General features: G+C 36.8%; 1 protein-coding gene across 1 annotated transcript in view; it reads right to left on the reverse strand.

Annotated features, from left to right (window-relative positions):
• Positions 1 to 12992: 12992 nt before the first annotated feature.
• The window catches only part of LOC134799530 (venom carboxylesterase-6), a 46895-nt gene continuing 40797 nt past the window's right edge, over positions 12993 to 19090 (reverse strand). Inside the window, exons 9-11 of the mRNA XM_063771958.1 lie at positions 16471 to 16643; positions 13871 to 14154; positions 12993 to 13526 (exon numbers count right to left, since the gene is read on the reverse strand). Of these exons, the coding sequence (XP_063628028.1) occupies positions 13343 to 13526; positions 13871 to 14154; positions 16471 to 16643 (641 nt within the window). The 3' untranslated portion in view covers positions 12993 to 13342. The remainder of the gene's footprint in view (positions 13527 to 13870; positions 14155 to 16470; positions 16644 to 19090) is intronic.

A 19090-nucleotide genomic window follows, 5' to 3' on the forward strand; every position in this document is an offset into this window, starting at 1 on the left:
GAAAATCGAGCTCCGTCATTAACCAATATCGATCCAACAAAACCGATTTATGTCTAAAAGCGTGGACAAAGCCGAGCACCACCTAGCTCGGAAGACCTGATTCCGACACCTCCCCATGCGAGGCCAGAGGTTGAGCTGCATCAGCTGCAGGCATAAAGCTTAGAATCGAATGCCAAGTGTGAGCTTGGGTGACGGTTGAACTCTGCAAAGATGGGGTCAGCCTGGAGCGCCAATTGAGGCGCGCTTCTGTGTGAGGCCGAAGGCCAAGCTGCAAGAGACCAGAGCTTGGAATTGAACTAGGGGTCCAGCGTAAGCGAGGCCAAAGGCCGATAAAGTCCGAGGCCATATTGAAGAAATGGAGCTTTCCTGCGGGCGCATTCGTGCGAGGCCAAAGGCCGAGGTGGAGTGGAGCTAAGATCGGACGAGAATAGAGATGGGTAGGGGTGAGTAAATACTGAGTATTTACTCGGTATTTACTCAAAGCACCCGATAAATACCCGTATTTACTCATTTAGGTGGGTAAAAACGATTGCTGATAAAATATTCAAAAAGTGAGATTTAAGAACAAAATTGTCTTTTATTGAAGAGTGCTAACGTGTAATAACAATATCTATAAAATAAAAAGCATATAGGACGCTTAATTTAGAAAAAAAAGGTAATTATTAGTTAGAGGCAAATTGTGATAATGCATAGTTAACAATTTTGTTTTAAATAAGAAGGTATTTACTTTAAAAATATTGTACTTCAATTCTATCGATGTTCTAGATAACTGCATGTCGCGCAAAAGTGCGTGTTTACGCGGCACTTACGACCTTTTATTAAGGGTTTTTTAAAGAAAACTCAAAAATGGCTCAACCGATGATGTTCAAAATATTGTTTTTTGTACTTTATTATACGGCTAATCTCCCGATATGTTTTCATATTTTTTCTGAACTTTGGTTCTAAAGTTATAGAGAGATAAACATTATTTTGGCCTTTCGAAACGGTTTTTTTCCAAAAATATTCATTTTATCCAAAAATGTTCTTAGAAACATTCCAGTTATTTTTAAAGACCAATTTAATGATGTGCAACACGTTGGTGCTTTCTGATTTTTTTTTCGTGACAATTAGTTACATGTATGGAGTGCCCCTCTTAAAAATACATTTCTTACAATTTTGAGTACTTAATCCAGTAGCGGCTTCCATAATACACCTATATTTCAAATTTATATGCCCCTTTCAGCACTCTAAATAGTTTATACCCACCAATTTGGGTATAAACGAGTAAATACGGGTATATTGAGTAAATACTGAGTATTTACTCGGTATTTACCCTTGAGTATTTACTCACTACCCATCTCTAGACGAGAACCAATTACCAAGGGTTTTAAAAGGCGAGGCAAAAATTTAACTCCTTTTTAGACCTTTTAAAAACGTTAAACCATGCTTAATTCCAGATCAAAAATATTAAGAAAAATTGCTCGGTTTATTTTGCAAGCCTCGGGCGATTGCTCCTTTCGCCACTCCCAAAGGCCGCCGCTGAGCGCCATAATGAACATTTATTTAATTATTTATTTTAAACTTTATTGCACATCAAAAAAATTACAAAAGACGGACTCACAACATTGAAGATGTTTCTTATTCTTATACATATTACAATTAAAAAAAAAATTATTATTTGAAATGTTACAATTAATTAAATCTATAAGTTCCCGAATCCATCAACAACTGACCATCGTATTCAGTTTAAACAAAGTCCCATATCTATTGATATTAGTGTCGTTACCCTAAGACTAGTAGCGCTAGCGCGGCTACCAGCAAGAAAAGTTTGCATTTCTCATCGATATTTTTGAATTATATGGACCTAAAATGCCTTTTGAATGTCTATAAACTATTCGGAGTGGCGCCGTTAAAGATCTAAACTCAATAACTTATATATTTTTTGATTTTGCAAGTAGTAGTATCTAACAAGGTCACGCCGATGCCACGCCGATAGCGCATCGTCGGCGGCGGCGGCGCGAAAATTTTGTCGGCGGCGGCGGCGCGCCGGCGCGGCGCTCATATCTAGTTCTAACAGATGTTTTTTTTTGTTTGATCCATGCCTTAGATACAAGACTTTTAAGACGTTTTGACGAAATAAAGTGAAGCCATATTAAAAAAAAAAGTTTAGCGTTAAGTAATATAGATATCGCTATTTTTTACGACTGTCCCTCCCCTAGATTTAAGTCATCATAGAAATCATAGATATTAAAATAAACTGTATCTGTGCTAAGCCGAAATATTTCCTGTCAAATGTCAAATACCTATATTATGTTTATATTACTTTATTTTTATCTTGCTAATTATTTCAAAAAGGTAAATTTAAAAACGATATTATAAAAGTGCAAACCGAGCACTTTCATTTGATACTAAATTTGACCATGTTTTTTGCAAATAAAATTACCAGAATAGCTAGGCCCCTCACAAACAGCTTTTTGGCCTTCTAAGCTCTTCTACCTCAATAATCCCTTAATCGAGCCTGCTCATAATTTAATGACTAAAATATAATGCCCTCAACTACACTTTTACCCAATTTCATTTAAATTAGAACAAATTTACTTAAGTTCTTGAGTATCAAACTATCTTCTGACAGTTCAGCTTAAAAACATCGAAATGCCGGGACGTGCCGCTAGCCAGCTGCGTGATCCAAGTCGAATGTAAGAACTTCGCTTCGCTTCGCTCGCTCGTTCGATTAGATGAGTCATAGTCGTCATAGATTATTGAAGTGAAAACTTCTTTAGCGGCGCTGAGCACTTTTTGAGGTGGGGTAAAAATGATAAACTCGATTCGTAACGTAACGTAACGTAACGTAACGTAACGTAACGTAACGCTGACGTCTTGTGTCACGGACAATGTTATTCACCAAAGAACTTTAGTCATAACGTATCATAATCAGGTCAATTATTTAAAACTGGAATTTTATATTAAGCAATAAAGCTCAATGTTCTAATCTTGTACGGGCTGAAATACGAGGATCTCACAGTTACATTCTAACTTTATATCACTCAAATATAATTCAATAAAGCTATATCTTGATGAAATCTCTAATAAAAGTGAACTCTAGTACTGGTGAATAAAACTCAAAATATCATGACCAAATATATTTAGATTAGATGCGAGGTCTGCAAGGTAACTTTACAATTTCTATTCGACTTTTAAACATACACCACCATACACTAAACACTCCCACATATTTGAATCCTGTATATCTATGTTTAAAATTATTCAATTTGATTAATTTAATAGCTTTTTAAAATATGTTTACACAATTTATCAATCGTGACTGAATTCCGGATTGGTTAGATGGGTGTGTGCCTTTGCTGCCCAACTTGTTATAAAATGACAATATGACGGACGAATGTCTGAAATGTTACCGTATTTAAGAATTATTTTGCTTTTCTTCGTAAGTATGTTGAAAAACATTGTGTGTATAACATATTTGCATATTTATACTGTGAGTGCCCATTTTATGAAACGTTCGCTAAACTAGCATAGGTCCGACGCTGACAGTGGTCACGGGCGTACTGGCGTGACGAGCATAGTCTAATAAAACATGGTCTTCTATTCCCAGTGTGACACGGGCCTACGTCACAACAACATGGCCGCTATATATAGCGCTATCGCATATTATCATATAGCGCTGTCGCATGATGACGTAGGCCCGTGTCAGTTAGGTGACCTAGAAAAGACGGGAATGGAGTACCAGGCGGAGTATATTATTATACCATGGGCGTGAGGAATGGGCGCAAGGTATTGCCGCGTAGGTAGGGTGTAATTTAGTAGGCAAAATGTTGAATTCATCAAATGATGAATGGAAAAATTAACGTATCGATAAAAGGACAAGCAATAATGAAGATTTACTTAAAAGCTATCGACTGAAGTAAGTTTCATATACATTTTCGTCGTAGTACTTCTAACATAAGGAAATAAATACAGTGTTAGGCATGTTTTCAACTTAAGATTCTATCGAGAAAATAATGAGCCGTCGTGTTTCTGACAAGCAATAACGTAGTTCAAGGACTGAAGTTATACATACTAGAAAATAATGCATGAAATCCTTGTAAATATGGTGACAAATAAACGCATTTTGCTACACACCGCGCCTTAACGCTACAAATTTAAGCTCACTGGCCAGCAATTTCGGAACTAAAGTTTTTCAATAGAAAGGAGGATGGGTCAATTATACGAGTACATAGTGCAGGGGGCCGATTTTTGAAATTCGATCGCTCGATTTCGTCACTCGAAAATCGGTGGAAAAAGTTGTATTGACCACTCGTTTTCAATTCTATTAGTAGAATTTAAATGCATAGTAGTGGAGATATTATTGAACGAAATACACGAAATCGAGGGGTCGAATTTCAAAAATCGGCCCCTGCAGACATTTTGGACGAGTCATTGTGTTTTCACTTCTGTCGGCACTCCCAGAGTGCAACCCGTTTTTATATTATTAAGTACTTTTTTATGATGTAAATATTTGTTAAAATTTAAGTCACCGCATTTTTAGGGTTTCGTAATCAACTCCTCTCTACAAGGGTTCCTACCCTTTTATTAGTTTCGCCATGGCCGTCCGTCAGTCCGTCCGTCCGAGGCTTTGTTCCGTGGCAGTTAGTGCTAGAAAGCTGAAATGAAAGTTACTAATATAACGAAGTGGGGGTGATTAAATTGATTTTTACAAAATGATCATGCATGTAAACTTTACACTTTTAATGTTGACATTTTTATTACTTTATCTGTACATTTTTCTTTGGTTTAAGTGTATTTTTGGAATTTTATTTATTGACATGTCCGGTCCCGCTGTTATTTTATAATTGTAATTATGTGCATGTATTAGTTTGTAAGATATTTCTAACACAATATCATATTGTTACACAAATAAATAAATGAAAAATGAAATGATTTTTTTTACTTCAACCCTATGGTGTAGGGTGTCGTTAGATAGGTCTTTCAAAACGAATAGGGATCCTCACCATTTTTTTTGATAATGTCAGTATTATATTTGAGAAATCGTGATGAAATTCAATGAAAACTATAGCGAACATGATCAATTAAAGCAGTTATTGAGTTATCGCAAAAAATCTTCCATTCTTAGTAAAAAGACGCATTAAGTGCTCCTCCCTAATCCCTATTGCTTGTTATGTAAAGTGTCATTCTATGGAACCTGCTAACTATGTAAACAAACCGCCATATTGAAACTGTCAAAAATGTTGAATTTACTAGGGACTTTTGTTTACATAGTTAGCAAGTTCCATAGAATGACACTTTAGTACAGTCAGCCAAGAAAGTGGTTTACCACTTTCTTGGCTGACCGTGCATGATTTTTACTAATAGATTATATTATAATTACGATTATAATAATGGGGACTCCGTTCAAGGCAGCCTATTCTGATAGACGGGTACCTTTAGAACCCACAATGAGCATAGCCCGACATGCTCTTGGTCGGTTTTTAGTTTTTTTCTACTGAATCGGTGGTGAAAGCAGCCTCTGTTATTTAGCTTACTTAGGTAATTAGCAGTTAATTGCAGTTGGGGGTTAAACGAGTGTATTCAATATGTCTCTTTGATAACAAACCCAACACAGGCAAATAGGTAGAGTTTTATGTAAAGCAGAGAAAAAATACAGCCTAAATAAATACGTCATATCCAGTTTTCCCTAACTAGTTTTTAAAGTTACAAATTACTCATCTAGCGTTTCTGGTGCTTGTTATTTTTGTTACACAATGGGTTTCGTGACGTGACGATGAGCATCAGCATATGGGTAATATATATAAATAAAAATATTTGGGAGACCGAGCTTTGCTCGGAGAATATATAAAAACTAAAAATGCGCGTTTTCCCAGAGATAAGACCTAGCTAGATCCATATAACAAATTTCATTGAAATCGTTAGAGCCGTTTCCGAGACTCCGGTATATAAATAAATAAATAAATATAGATACAAGAATTGCTCGTTTAAAGGTATTAGATTAAGTGTCGTACGTTATTTTATGGTCGAAACTAAATTTCCCAAGTGGTACCTAATAAAAAAGCCAAATATCCGTGTTAAATAGTGACGTTAAGAGCCAACAGGAGTGGTCATTCCTCCATACAAACGTAGTCCTCGTTTTCCTCCGTGGTTTTTGAAGCTAGAGCAATGATTTTTTCAACACAGATTAATATTGTCAATATCTGTGTCGGACCGTTTTGCTTTTTTTGATATTTTTGTTTTTTAAGGCGCTAGAGCCCTTCAAAAACGGCCAAAATGGCCTAATAGACTATGCCGCAATGAGAGGCGTGGTATTCAAAACTGATATCAATTAGCCAAAAAAGCAAAACGGTCCGACACAGATAATTTCATAATCATTTAGATTTCCAAATTTGGTTACGATTGGTTAAGTTTTGGGGGAGGAAAAAGAGGACTACGAAACCTCGATTTTTGTCATTTTTACGCAGGATTTTTCGCCTCAGCTGCAGTTGTCCCTATCGCACTAATTTTAGGGGCGGAGTCAAGTTTCTAAATACGTACACAGCCAGAAAAGTGATGGGCAATAGTCGACATTTAATGTCGATAATCTAGTGATGTAAGAAGTTATCGATAAACCGTCTTGTGTGAAAATATCTACACTGAGAGAAAAATCACCACCAGGAATTAATAAACAGTTCTGTACTGGGGGAAAAAATGAAGTTTTAGTAGTAATCATGGAAGTTTCACTATTTCTGTAAAATTTATTTATTTCTACAAACAGCTCAGTAATACTAAATCTAATTTCAGCAAACAGACTTTAGTAAATGGAGCATTAAACAAAGTTCAGTATTTGTTACAATCCATTTTTATTACTACTAAAATTCTCCGATTTTTACTAGTAAAGTTTGTGATTTTTGGAAAAAAGCATCTGTGATTTCAAGTTATGATTTTAGTAAATGTCTCACTTACATAAATAAATAATAATAAATAATAAATAAATATTATAGGACATTTATACACAAATTGACTAAGCCCCACGGTAAGCTCAAGAAGGCTTGTGTTGTGGGTACTCAGACAACGATATATATAATATATAAATACTTAAATATATAGAAAACAACCATGACTCAGGAACAAATATCTGTATCATCATACAAATAAATGCCCTTACCAGGATTCGAACCCGGGACCATCGGCTTCATAGGCAGGGTCACTACTCACTAGGCCAGACCGGTCGTCAATACATAGTACATAGTTTTGTAATATCTAAAAAACGAGTTCGCGGGAATAATATTACCCCATTTAAAATAACAATTCAGTTGTTACTATAGCGACATTACAAAGTTTACTGGTATTTAGTAGATAGACTTGTTGTGTTTATGTTCATTGTTGTACCAATCACTAAACGAGTTTTGTAATACCAACACAGCTACTTGCTACGTTCATTTGGTTAGAGTTAGTATTGTGTCGGATGTCGGGCGGGCGTGTCTCGTGTCTTCTTTGTTTAAAACATACTTAAGTTAAATAATAAATTTAGGATATATTGTGGGCCATGGACATTATTAACCCGCGACCTACTGTGTAGTTGGGGTCTACAGGAATATATTGTTCTGCAACTTCGAGCTAGCTGTTGTTATTCTAGTGATAATGACATCAAAGGTAAATCTAAACTGTTTGCAATTCCAACCTCCCTAGCACAGGTGCGCCGCGAGAGCATGTTGCGCGCGTAATAACTACTAGTCTCTTTCTGACTGTATGAATAAGAAAGGAATGGGTAGAATATCTCGACAGGCTTTTATAGTGCCTCTTTAGTACAGAGATATACTACCAAATGCTTTTTTATTCATACAGACAGAAATAGAGACGGGTAGCTACCACGCGCGCGACATGCTCTCGCGGCGCCCGTTTGCTAGGGGCGGAGGAATTGCAAACAGTTTAGTTTTTGCCTGTGACGTCATTATCTCTAGAATAACAACAGCTGGCTTGGAATCGCAGTACAGTTTAGTAAAACCTATGACGTCATCGTCTCCGATATTGCTAAAGCACGCTTAGAATTACAAAACGGTTAGTTTTCACCCATGACGTCATCACCTCCGATATTGCTAAAGCACCTCTCGGAATAACAAAACCAAATTTCTGAAATTACTCTAGCATACTTCAAATTACAAATATAGAAGTTGTATTTCCTACTAAATGGAAATTGCAAAAGTCAATTTGTTCCTATTAGTTGACTCTCCTTGTCCCCGGATTAAGTTTTATTTTTGTAATTCTAAGTGTGTTTTTGTTAGTTTTTTCTCTCAGTGTAGATCCTAAGATACAAGGGGTTTTGGGTTGAGAGTAGGGAACACATTTTTGTAGTTATGATATACAATCTATTATGAACTTTTTGATTCTAATATTTCAAATTAGAAATCAAAATCAAAAATATTTTATTGCATGGTTAAAATGGGTTAACAAAATTTTTAGGTACCTACAGGCACGCTTCGTAATTGTCGAGCAATTTAGGGTCCTAGCTGAATTGGTTGTTCCATACTTACTCGTGCTCTATGGAATGTCCAATTTAGCTAGAACCCTAAATGGCTCAACAATCACGGAGCGTGACAGTACTAATGATTCATGTTCTGTATATCCTGCCCTACAATGGCGTTAATATTTGGTTGTCATGTCTATACTTCGTTTTTAAGCATTATTGAAAAAAAAAATAGTAAATACTAATATTAACCACTAAGTACATAACTATTACAAAAAAAGCTAAATAATTATACGATTGCATGCTTAAAAAAGACACGTCACCTTCACTCTAATGCTAAACAAACGAAGAATAAGAACTAACAGCGATAAGACCGCCTGTTGCTACCTTTATCTACATTGTAAATCGGTTTTAGGGTTCCGTACCCAAAGGGTAAAACACGGGACCCTATTACTAAGATTCCGCTGTCCGTCCGTCCGTCTGTCACCAGGCTGTATCTCACGAACCGTGATAGCTAGACAGTTGAAATTTTCACAGATGATTTATTTCTGTTGCCGCTATAGCAACAAATACTAAAAACAGGATAAAATAAAAATTTTAGTGGGGCCTCCCATACAACAAACGTGATTTTTGACCGAAGTTAAGCAACGTCGGGCGGGGTCAGTACTTGGATGGGTGACCGTTTTTATAAATAATGGTACGGAACCCTTCGTATGCGAGTCCGACTTGCACTTCGCCGGTTTTTTTTTTAAATTTGTTTTTATGTTTGTGGTGTAATAAAGAATATTTTAGAGTCAGACCAAGAAAAGTCTACAGCAATTTTGATAGCACACGCAGTGCAAGTGTTATTTATATGTCATAATTTCATAGAAGCGACGTTTGAAATAATACTTGCACTGCGTGTTCTATCAAAATCGCTATAGATTTTTCTTGGCCTAACTCTACTTTAAATTACAAAGTAAGGCATAAATTATAAAATAAGGCCCATCAATGTTTTTTTTTTGTGTTTATTAAACTTGATATTTTGTCTATAGTATTAGCGGACATGGCCTCAAAATTTAAACCCGCTTAAGAATCGGGCCTTATTTCGTGCATTATATACAATACTACCCATTTTTGTGTAGTCATTATTGATACTATAGAAGCATTGTTTGAGTAGCCAATTATTTAAACAGTATTTTTTTAAAGGGCAACGGTGGCAATATTTTAAGGTCTGGATAATAAGATACAGATCTTAATAAGGATATCAATGTAAGTGAATGTTACCATGACTACCAAACAAACAAATGTGATAGAATTTGCCAGCTGGCATTGTAACATTCAGACAGTTACCTATGTACCTAATCTGAAATATGAATAAATTAGTAATATTTTAAACAGGAAAGTAAACCGAATTTTGGCCTTTTGCTGGACACAATCACAATAGTAATTTGTTTTACAAGAGGGCAAAGTTTATCGCCACCGGTTGATGCATTTGCAGCACCAATGGTAGAAAATGCAAGCTCATCATCAACTGCATAATCGACGTTTGATATGACTATTGAATCCGAGCTTTTTGATTATGAATCATGATAAAACAAAATATTAGAAGGTCGCAGAATAGTGGATTTAAAATATTTATTTTCTGTGATCTCAAATATCAGGCACGATCATACAAATTGTACATTTGCTGATCTTGCCTTTGTCATTGAAAGACGTAAGGGTTTACACAGAGAATATATATTTAAGTGTAATATGTGCAAAAAAAAGGAAACGATACACTCTGAAGACCCAAAAAGAAAATGTTAGTAAATACTGCTCCTCCCCATGGTTACTTGGTTCCTTATTCAACCTACCTGAAATTAAACGAGTAGGTTAGTAAATTATATCATTTTACATTATAAAGTTAAATGTTTAGGTATCTCAATCACTTACTCACTGGTGGACATGGACGCAAAATTTTTGCCCATCTACTTATACTATCTTATAAAAAATGAAATTTTGAAAGTTAGCACGCTTAAAGTTCGTTTTGTTTGCATTAGGGTAACAGATTTTGACATGTCTTATTAAAAATTACCATTGAAAAATAAGTCATAGCAAATATGTTAGAATTATAAATCATATTAATGAGCAAGAGCACCCTAAACCGGCGAGCGTGTATGAGGAATGTTATGAATGTGAAGGAAGTGAAAGTGGTATGTCAGGATCGTAGCAAGTGGAAATCCGTGGTCTCTGCCTACCCCTCCGGGAAATAGGCGTGATTATATGTATGTATGTATGTATGTATTAATCATATACTTTTTTATATTCTTTTGCTTTCATAAGTAATATAAACTAATTTTTGAAAGCGTTTTTCAATAATTATTAATAAAAAGACACGTCATGATTGTTTACCTTCTTTCTAATGCTAAAAAATAACGAACTATAATAACCGGGCCTTATTTGGTACAGAACCTTGATTTGATAGGTACATCGGATATTCTGGGCCCCTGAGTTTGTTACGTAAAGGACAAAATGGTGACATGTGGTTAGAGCTGATACTGTTAAACTAGTGGTTCTGTGCGCTAAGTATAAAAATAAGCTACAGCGAACTCATTAAGCCTAGAAAAAACCCTACACCCTACTGCCACTTAAGTCAGTCTTGAGTCTTTGAATCAATTTCCGTAGTAGTACTACTACTACTAAGGTACTAGGAGGTAATAAGGCCTATAGTAGGTATAATAAGGCCTACCTGAAAAATAATGTTCTTACAACAGTGTAACCGTGTTAGTTATTTGAGTAACATATATGTAAAGTGATACAATTAAAAGCTAACAGCAAACCAGTGCATAAATTATATCTTATGTACTTCTTATGAATTACACTCTTAAAGGTTTCGGCTAATTACGCTTAATTACTTGAATAAAGGTAGATGAATTGCGTGCGGTCCAATAGGTAACCACAACTCACGGAGTCCAAAACAATAAGCTGATCAGCAAAGTCAAGTAAACAAAGCCAAGTCACAGTAGTAGAAAGATTATCGAGTTCCGTAAACGTAAGCCGGGTCAAAAAATTCAATCGCAACACAGTAAGTAATAAGTGAACGCCTCGTGGCAGTAACGCACGAAAAATAACATTGCAAATTGTCGGGAATGAGGCGCGCGCGGGTGCAAGCGTACGCATCTGTGTGCGTGCATTACACACACAAATACAGTCTCTCACGCCCCGTCAGAGCGACGGGTATATTCAGCTTGAAATCTCAAAATTGACTTTTAGCTCAGCTCCCGTTTCGTCTTAAGCAATGCTCGTCGGTTGCCTCGTCGAATACAACGGCTAAAGTTGATTTCACGTCAGCAGAACTATAATTGACTCCTCACGAATAGAAATCAGCGTACCTCACACGTCTCATTACGCACACAAGAGCCAGAGCTAAGAGTTTAGTTTTTTGAACAGGATCCATGTTATACTTTCATTCTAAAATTGATACTAACCTGTCTCCGATCATTTCATGTCCTTATTACCCAAAAATCTGTTGAAGCAAAATTTGCGTTAAAAAAAAACGCAAAATGAAGTCGTGACTGGCGTTTTCGTGGTACCTACATATCATACTATAATCTTTAATCGATACTGTTGACGTCGTAATGCAATTTCATTTCCATAACGCATCACGGAAGAACGGTTATATGAACGCCGTGATACTTACCTGAGAACAGGCGACATCAGTTCTTGTTAATGATGCAACTACTTATGAATTTCTAGGAAAATATTGATCAAGAAGAGTAATTAAATATGTAACACGAGTAGGTAGGTACATTTACGCAAATGTACGAGAAATTTCCAATAATAAAGCGGAGTAAGGTAAACACACCAGTAATGGACATAATGGACGAGAAACTAATAATAGGTTAAATATGTATTAGCAAAAATCCTGTAATAAGTATACCTATAGGCAATATTTTAGTGTAGACATAAAGGAGAAATGGATAAAAATCAGTTTTCATTTGTCAACTACCTACCTATGCTGAATTAAACCGATAAGAAATATGAAGCAAAATCAGGACTTTCGGTTTTAATAAGTTAGGTTTTAGGCAGTGAGTTTAGGTACGCCAGCTGCTATAGTGCATGGCCACTTTAGGAATTAGTTCCTTTCATAATATTATGGATCCATGCAATTTTGTAGCTCTCTATCGCTCGAATATGCAAGAGTTATATTAAACAATTTTCATTGACGTATAATATCTAAGGACGGGCTAATAGGGCACTAAAAATGGTACTAGTTCAGCGGTGTTACTCACGAATTCCAGCCAATCGTGCAGTCTAACGCAACTAGTTACGACCAATAGCGCGCGTAATGCGAACTCGTCAACCAATCGCGTGCGTGATGCGAACTCATCAACCAATCGCGTTGTAGCGGTTTCACACCGCTGTACTGGCCCCTGTCATGCCTCATTATTATTGCCCGTAAAGCCAGTCCCTAGATATGACAATTTTAGATTTTTCAATGCTGGCGGTAGCCATCTAAAATCATGAAATCCTACTCGTATTTAACAAAATTGGTTTGATTGGAATTAGATCGAGGTGATTAAGTTATCTAAATCATCAAATATTGTTTACGTTTATTTTATATCTACAATTCATGATTAGCTAATTGTAATTTGTATGTAGCAAACATTAACATAAACAACAAGGTAGTTACGAAGGCATAAATTAAGTAAAATCGGTACATACAACAATATTTACAAGACTCAAAAGCTCGATACCCCACTTCCGTCCGAAAATGGGATGGAGCTCTGTCAAAAGTTCCTCATGATCATTCGATGATGATAGGAAATTTTGTTAACGTGTCACTTTCATCACGAATTGAGATCACTGGTCTTTCACGTCCTTGTCGTGCGCCACGGTACTATTAGCGTCCGCACTAAACACTGAACACTAAAGTCAACGGTCTTCCGGTCTTCAAGACTTGGCCGAAGAGTTGTTCTCGTACAGCCAGTCCCAGAAGCGAACGCGTTTCTCCTCGGGGTCCTCCAGCACTGTGAAGTTGCCGTTGATGTCCAGGTAGTTGATGTGAGCTGTCTCGTTCACCGGAAGCCACGTGAAGTCCACGACTGACTCGTAGTCCACGGGAGGAGTCGGGTTCCTGAAACATCAGCGATCATTTCTTAGTGTTATACGATTCTTTTGGTAAATAGCACAAAATGTAGGGACTCACATACCTACTATGTAACCTTTATAACCACTTGGGTTGAGGAATACTACAGTTAAGTCACAATTAGCGCAATATTTTTCGAATGTGTCATATCTTAATGTTTATCCCTTGTTCAACTATATGTTTCAAAATTAAAATAAGCCCTGGATTTTCTGTAAAATTCGTATCCATGCGTGGGAATTTATATATTTAATGATCAAATTTGACAGGCGGCATACGAGGGGTTACTTATTAGCTCATAAGAAGTTTTATTGAAACTATTGAAAGGAACTAACCCCGTTTTAGCGAAATTCGTCCACAATTGAACCATTCGTCTAGACACTGCTAGCTCTGGAGAATCATCGTCCAGCCTGTAGTTGAGCCTCGAGAAGTAGAACAAGTAGCCCATCTCATCACCGTGGCAGGCGCCAGGGTGGCTGATGCCCAGCATGCGCTTGAAGAGCCCCAGGGCTCCGTCGAACGCGAACCGGTACATGTAGGTGGGGCTCGACCGGGTGCTGTTGGCGTAGAGGCGGACCGTGTCTAACAGCGGGCGGAGGAACATCACGTCGGTGAACAGCTGTGAAAGAAAGTACATGCGTTATTAGAAATGTGCGCGGGGGGACTAAACGCAAGATTTTATAGTGATAGGCATGCAGTTGGTACAAGCAACAGTATCGCCTCGTATTTATTTCAAATAATAGTAGGTATTCACTTATTGTGTGGAATGCCCATATTACTTCTTCGGGGGCTCCAAACATAACTTCTGTTGTGTCGCGTGTGTTTTGCGAATTACCCCAAACAACTTAACTATTTACTTAATACTAGTAGTTCGCCCCGAACTGAGAACTCGCGGTTTGCCAAAAATTATATAGAGCGATTGACTTTGTTGCACCTACGTACTCGTAAAGTTCGACATAAAATAGTAGAAAATAAATTTCAAGAAAAAAAACCGATTTCTGTGGGGGCCGGTGGAAGATTATTGTACATAGATGGTGCACTATGTAGAAAAGGAGGTAAAACCACCCACTTTTCTAGTAGGTAGCATTTCGTTTCTGTAAGGGTCGCAGTTTTAGCCTCACGAACCCACTTCTCTGATAGCAGTTCGGTTCTGTGAGGATTGCAGTTCGAACCTAACCAAAACCACTTTTCTAGTAGCATTTCGTTTCCTGTAAGGCTCGAAGTTCTAACCTAACCTAACCCACTTTTTTTCGGTTCTGTGAGGATCGCAGTTCAAACCTAACCTAACCCACTTAACGGCGCGTGCGGGGCGGTGTACGGGGGTTTGAGCGGGAGGGGCTAGTAAGTTTGGCATCATTATACTTTATTGTAGGTAAGTAATCATAGTGGTTTATTTAGCTTAGGTATCAGTGGTTTTCCAGGTCAAGGTCCGAGTACGGGTCCCGGTACAGTTCCGGGTCCAGGTCCGGGTTCAGGTCCAGATAAGAGCCCGGATCCGGGTCAGGTCTGGCTCCAAGGCCAGCTCCGTCAAAATCGAAATTCGAAATCGCCAAACGTGTAGTCATTGAAGAGTTCTGTTCTGATCATCATCAGCAGTTCCACTTCATCAAATGCGACAGTGTTTAATGTAAATTCTTGATTTTCTGATGAAAATACACAAATCTCTATACGCATGCCTTTAAGATTTGAGGAGTTCCCTCGATTCCTCGTGGATCCCATCATCAGAACTCGAGCTTGACAAAAAAGTGGCTTAAAAAGTTAATTTGCTTAACAAACATAACGAAGAAGACAAATCGCCAAACGTGAACTATGCGTCATTGAAGAGTTCCGTTCTGATCATCATCAGCAGTTCCACTTCATCAAATGCGACAGTTTTTAATGAAAATGCTTGATTTTCTGATGAAAATACAAAAATCTCTATACGCATGCCTTTAATATTTGAGGAGTTCTCTCGATTCTTCATGGATCCCATCATCAGAACTGAGTTTTGACAAAAACGGGACCAATCTATATGCATATACATACAATCAAAAAAATAATTTTCAAAATCGGTCCAGTAATGACGGAGATATGGAGTAATAAAGATAAAAAAAATCACAATCGAATCTCCTCCTTTTGAGATTTGGAAGTCGGTTAATAAATGAGGGCGCCACTTTCTACGTAGCTGTCACATTTTTGACGTAAAATGCTTACACATGGCAACAATTTATAGTCTGTCAAGCCATTTCCATCAGTAGAAAAAAGCGGCTAAAAATGTAGGCGCGAAGGGTTATCGTCCCATAGAAAATTTGAATATCGCGCCTTTTTCTACTGACAAACTTGTTTGACTGACTATAGTATGGAAATTTTAGAGTTCCATTTTATTTTATTCCTACTATTTTATTTCCCACTATAGGCGGCAATGGATCAAAAATCGCGTGGATATATTACAAGGTCTGTGGAGCCCTTAACTGATACTGTATCTGTGGAAAGCCGAAATATTTCCTGTCAAATGTCAAATACTTTACCTATATTATGTTTATTTTTTATCTTGCTAATTATTTCAAAATGGTAAATTTAAAAACGATGTTATGAAAGTGCTAGCCGAGCACTTTCATTTGATACCAAACTCGACCATATTTTCTTGCAAAAAGTTGACCAGAATAGCAAGACCCCTCACAAATAGCTTTTTAGCCTTCTAAGCTCTTTTAGCCCAATAACCCATTGATCATAATTTAATGACTAAAATATAATGCCCTCAACTACACGTTTACCCAATTGCATTTAAATTAGAACAAATTTACTTAAGTTCTTGAGTATCAAACTATCCTCTGATAGTTCAGCTTAAAAACATCGAAATGCCGGGACGTGCCCCTAGCCAGCCGCGTGTCCCAAGTCGAATGTAAGAACTTCGTTCGCTTCGCTCGCTCGTTCGACTAGAGATCGCTATACTCACATCTATCAGGCTGTCGATGTTGCGCACGTCAACAGGCCGCTGCTGGAAGTAGAAGGCGCGAATGCCGTCGACGACGCTGAGCGCGCGCGCCGGGTCGCGCAGCAGCTCGGGCGGCACCACCCGTCGGAACTCGCGGTCCAGCTCGCCCAGCAATTTCGGGTAGCGCTGGAGACCTGGAATAAACAAGCCTTTCTTCAATCTTTAAACTTCCTTCCTTATTTTTTTATATAACTTTTGGATAGACAGATTTTTCTTATAATTTAGTAGTGGTAGGTTATGGGCCCAATAAAGCATAAAGTTTACAGTTACAATATATAAATGGAAATAAGTTTAATAGGATATCCATTTTAATAAGCTTTTAAAAATCAAGAGATGATTTTTTATCGATTCAAACCGATCTGTCATTCTAGTATCTCTGATATAAAACACAGCTTAGATCACGCTCGCTCGAATCTTATTAATCTAAGTAGGTACTTATGTAACGAATGTATAGATTGTATAGCTAATGTTGCGTTCACAATATTAAAGTTACATATTTAGTAGGTAGGCTTTATGTAATGTTCCTACAATCATTTCATTTGAAATTGTTTAAGTATTTACAGTACCTAATTAATACTCAGTACAAGCTGAACAAGACTAGCTCTCAATATCAAAATATTTCTTAGGCATATTATGTATTTTCAATTGAATTTCTTAAATCACAGTTTCCATTTATTTTCATATTTCGCGTTTTTTATGACAATAAGAAATCTTAGGTCACTACGATTAACTACTATTTATAAATCGGTAATTCATTAAGACTAGAACGTGAAAGTGGTACACTGATTGTACTTAGCTGCGATACAAATGAAGACATATTGTTATTATGTAAATACTGTTCGGTATGAGCAATACCGCTGGGTTATTTTTAACAACGCTCACCGACTGCATCACCTCAGGCTAAACCAGCATTAACTGTTCATCGAATACGCATGTTTGTCACGTATCTAGAGGTCAAGTTAAACTAGTCGAAATTTTTCGTGAACTTCTTGTTTGCGCGGCCCACACTCGGAGGTCTTGTGTTGTGTGACATAACACACATAACTGTTTGCATAACCGACAACTCGTTTGCATGATCTTGACTAAAACATGCCATTAATCGCTCTAGTCGGCAAAAAAAAACAAATTAATTATGAACATAACGCAGTTAGCAACGTTTCATATTGACCTGACAGCAGCTTGCCATTGAGTCATTCAACATAATACAAGTTATTAAACTTTGACCTTTAGACAATAGTATTAATAATTTGACAAGCGTATGTCGTATATATTCATCATTAGTGTCAAAATCATAGGCTGATCAAATGTGGAAATCAAACGTGCATTCATTCGAGAGCCTAGCGAATCTATAGGTACTTAATTACTAGACAGATATTTATATAAAATTACTATTGCAACAAAATTGCGGTGAGATCTTCAAGATTCTCAAGGCAGAAATAATAGGTAGAAGGTACCTAGTTAAATTTTCTAACGTTCCTTTCGTAGGTAGAGTTGTACCAAGAGCAAGCTAAGTTCGCAGTGATTTTGATAGCCCACACTTTGCAAGTGTTATTAATTATAAACGTCATAACTTCATAGAAGTTTGACGTTTAAAATAACACTTGCACATTCTGGGTATCAAAATCGCTGCCAACTTAGCTTGGTCTAACTTTAATTAGGTTAGGTAGATACCCCATTTTGATGATGTAGGAAAACATTGCGACATAGGTACTGTCGCAATGTTTTCCTACATCATCAAAATCAATCCACGATGAAATTCAAAGGTGTATTCTTTATTCTAAATGTATTAATAACTGTATTGGGCCAGCGTGGGGACTAAGCCTTCTCGCGCATGAAAGGAAGCCTGTGCCCGGCGCCCGTGTTGGAAGGATGAGTTATTATTAACTTTATATTTTACTATTATTACTAAACTGAATATTAAGTAAAAAAATATAAGACCTGTTTTTGTATATATTTTTTTATTCGAGCAAACTTTAACCTAATAGTAGAGTTTTGGCTGGAGACTGATCTTACAAATGATATATATTTGTAAGACCAGTCTCCAGCCAAAACTCTACTATTGTGTGAATTATGAGTATGAAAAAATTCACACAAAAGTACCTACTTTTGTGTGAAATTTTTCATAGTATTTGCCTTTGCAAAAACGTATAACAATCCAATATAAATCTATGTCAATATAAAAACTTCAATATTGCTTTAGCTTTAAAATAGTTTTATTTCAAATACCTATGTATTAATATTATAAGGAATTTCAGTGTAAGGTACAGTCAACTGTAAAAATATGGGTGCACAAATCATCTCAAAAATATGTCCCATAGCTCTTATGTCAGCGAATTAAGAACTATGGGACATATTTTTGAATAAATTGGCTACACCCATATTTTTACAGTTGACTGTACTAAAGTAAAAAATAAAAAAAGTTAGCTTAGCCTCCAATTGCCTATTGCGGCGGTCGGCCATTGCACCGACTTTCCATATTTCTTAATTAGTTCACGACAATGAACATGAAAGACCTATAATCATCGCAACCGCTACGTCTATTTTTAGTGTTTTGAAGTCAATAATCCTATGTTTAGATTTG

Source organism: Cydia splendana, chromosome 18, assembly GCF_910591565.1.
Source record: "Cydia splendana chromosome 18, ilCydSple1.2, whole genome shotgun sequence".
Lineage (NCBI taxonomy): Eukaryota > Metazoa > Arthropoda > Insecta > Lepidoptera > Tortricidae > Cydia > Cydia splendana.